At 39.5% G+C, this 3,031-nt stretch overlaps 1 protein-coding gene across 1 annotated transcript; it reads left to right on the top strand.

The window, feature by feature from the left end:
* Positions 1 to 1,299: 1,299 nt before the first annotated feature.
* On the top strand, positions 1,300 to 2,533 carry LOC110489123. The gene is made up of 3 exons (XM_021561705.2): positions 1,300 to 1,443; positions 1,518 to 1,576; positions 1,676 to 2,533. Exons 1-3 carry the CDS (start codon positions 1,346 to 1,348, stop codon positions 2,233 to 2,235), a joined length of 717 nt encoding a protein of 238 aa, XP_021417380.2. The 5' UTR covers positions 1,300 to 1,345; the 3' UTR covers positions 2,236 to 2,533.
* The last annotated feature ends 498 nt before the right edge of the window (positions 2,534 to 3,031 follow it).

The raw sequence follows: 3,031 nt of genomic DNA, 5'->3' as shown, positions 1-3,031 counted from the left end.
AACCGGGAGGTTGCAAGTTGAAAACCCCGAGCTGACAAGGTACAAATCTCTCGTTCTGCCCCTGAACAGGCAGTTAACCCACTGTTCCTAGGCCATAATTGAAAATAAGAATTTGTTCTTAACTGACTTGCCTAGTTAAATAAAGATAAAATAAAAATAATTAATTACCAAGGTATGGGTCCAGGGTAAAGGTGAAAGTGCAATTACCGAATTAAATCAAGCTGCCATTTAGCTTGTCAGTCCTGACAGAAATAATTTGGGTGAATTATTAAATGCCTCTGCTGGTCTCCTTAACTTTAACGTCAGACATCCCCAAACTGCACGAGTCAAAGCAAAGTATTTTTTCCCTTTAATGAAGCAAAATTATGAATCATGTTGTTTTTTTCTCACACTAGCTTGATAGTCTTCCAAAGACTGAAGTAACCCCAAAACAAGACTTTACTGTGACTCCTATTTGTATTTTTACTGACATGCTGTTACCAAATATATCTTGCAAGAAGGGGGGGGATCTGTCGTTCATTTCATCTGAGGCAATTATGGATTTTTAAGTCTAATATTTCCAAATTGCAGATTGTTATCATGATTTTCTGTCCATTTAATTGAAAAATGCAATTACTGCATACTACCATATGAAAGCAGTGCCTTGGTAACAAAAAAATGGGAGAAATTGTGTATATTTGGGAATTATTGTGCGCACCTATGATTACTCAGATTTTTACCTCATTCTTATCAATTTTAATATGAAAGTCAGGCCCCGTATTCACATGATTTATTATGAAATAAAAAGCCAAACTGATCCTAGTTCAGCTGAGACGCTTTGGCTGTGTTTAGACAGGCAGCCCAATTCTTATATTTTGTTCCACTAATTGTTATTTTGACCAATCAGATAAGCTCTGAAAAAGATCTTATGTGAAAAGAGCTGATATGATTGGTCAAAAGACCAATTAGTGGAAAAAATATCAGAATTGGGCTACCTGTGTAAACACAGCCATAGTCTGTAATAATGATAATTTTTATCGGATTATTTGTATCATTTTTTCCCATCTACCTAAAGATTGTAACCTTCCACATTCAAAAGACCTATTCAATTCATACTTTACAGCTTACTTGCACGCAACAAAAATGGACGGTTAAACCACATATATAGAACACTGTTTAATATTGATGGGTTAAACCACCACAATACTGCCGCTGAGCAGACATTTCTATCTAATCAGCTCGTGTAATAAAGCAATTTGCCTAATGGTTGAGTAAATTAAATGTTTGGGTTTGGTTTCCATGGCAACCAGCTGTCCGTAATTAGTTAATCAGGACAGGCAAGGGTTGAGGCTCAGAGTGGCTACATATGTCAAGAGGTTGTAAGGTACTTGAATCATTTGGTCATCAGGTAGTTTGTGTCCATACCACAGAAACAATGCATCGAGCTCTGCCCATATATCTAAGGTAAAACTTGTGGCTCTTGAAAAATGTTTATCTTATTAGATCATGTATTTCTATTGAATTTCTTTCTCTTGCAGTGTCTTTTTGATTAGCTCTGTCTTTGCTGGAGGTTCCTGGTGTGCCAACACGGCAAGAGGTACTCTGTGCGTGTCCTAAATGTTGTCGCTTAATGCCATATTTTGGCTTAAGATACATAAACTAACATTTCTGTTTTGTTGCTGTCTTTTCACTTTAGCACGAGCAGCTGCCCTGGGTTTGGACCTCCCTAGGACCCAGTTTGTCCCTTACCATCTTCGACCAACACGCCATAGAAGTTTTGATCCCATAAAAACTCACTATGAAAATAATTATGGCCCCAAAGAGGCTGAGTTTGAGCCTATCCTTCCGCACAACGGTGAAATCCAAGGGGATGGATATCCAAATGACTGGGCCTATGGACAAGTCTTCCCCAGAGGCTTTCAACCCAAACCGTCTACACTAAACCATCACGGTTCTGATCTCAGTTTGGCTGACTCCTCTGTCAGCCATTTTGTCTACACTCAAAAGGGACAATTTGTTAGCAGCCACAAGCTCAACTTTGAGCAGGTCAAGAATTCTGTGCCTCGATCAAATGTAATGGTAGCCCCTAGTCAGTTTGAGTACTCAGAGAAAGTGGACAATCGAGGCTACTATAAGCCTGTTGTCGTTCAGCCTGTCACCAGCAGACGTACAACAGCCCAGAGTGTGGTTTCACGACACCAGAGCAGAGGTGCTGTACCGTATGGAAAAAGTATCCTGTGGTCATGGCCACAGTAGACTGTTCCTCTAAATCTGCTCCACCATCCCAGAGTGGACTCATCAGCCCTTGAGCTAAGAAAATTCTGATCCCAGGGCATGGTGCTGTCCATTCTGTGATCAAAGAGCTGAAATATGAAGCAGTGTAAGTGTCAGAAAAAACAGGGATCCGGTTGGTTAAGATCCTAACGGACAAACTTTCCTTTGCAAACTACCTTTGTCTGAGGAGCCAACCATACCATTGGTGAGCAAATCGGTGACCTTGTGCACTTTTTAAGGGCAAAACATGTAAGTTGTGTTTGTAATCCAGTACATTTACTTATCTATGACCTCACTGTCCCCCCCCCCCCCCCCCTTCCCCCACTGTCCAGTGTTTATCTTTCAAATAAAATGTCCATTTATGTTTTGAGATGGGTTTTTTTTATTACTAGGAAAAATTGAACTGCTAGACCAAGTAAAGACTAACAATTTGCTACATTTATAGAAGTTTGGTGTAAGACAAATTATCCAGCAGTAAGCGATGCACCAGAAGTGTAGTTTAAAATATACACTTTGAACAGAAATAAGATGTCCTTTTGAAAAATTGTTCAGTTTGCTTGTGAGCTTCAACTTTTGATCACCTTAAGTGATTGTGTCCCTGTAAACCAATAGAAACTCAACCAGAGATCATATCCAATCCTAAATACCTACTCCAAAGATGGTGGATAAATTAAATTGGTTCACTCAAGCTGTTTAAAAATATTCCTCTAAGTGGGTGTTCCCTCTCTCGTGTGAGCATGCTTTCCTATGTGAGCTTACAGTTTCTCCATATCAGAGC

Source organism: Oncorhynchus mykiss, chromosome 2 (genome assembly GCF_013265735.2).
Source record: "Oncorhynchus mykiss isolate Arlee chromosome 2, USDA_OmykA_1.1, whole genome shotgun sequence".
Lineage (NCBI taxonomy): Eukaryota > Metazoa > Chordata > Actinopteri > Salmoniformes > Salmonidae > Oncorhynchus > Oncorhynchus mykiss.
This window is presented reverse-complemented; position numbering and strand designations above follow the sequence as displayed.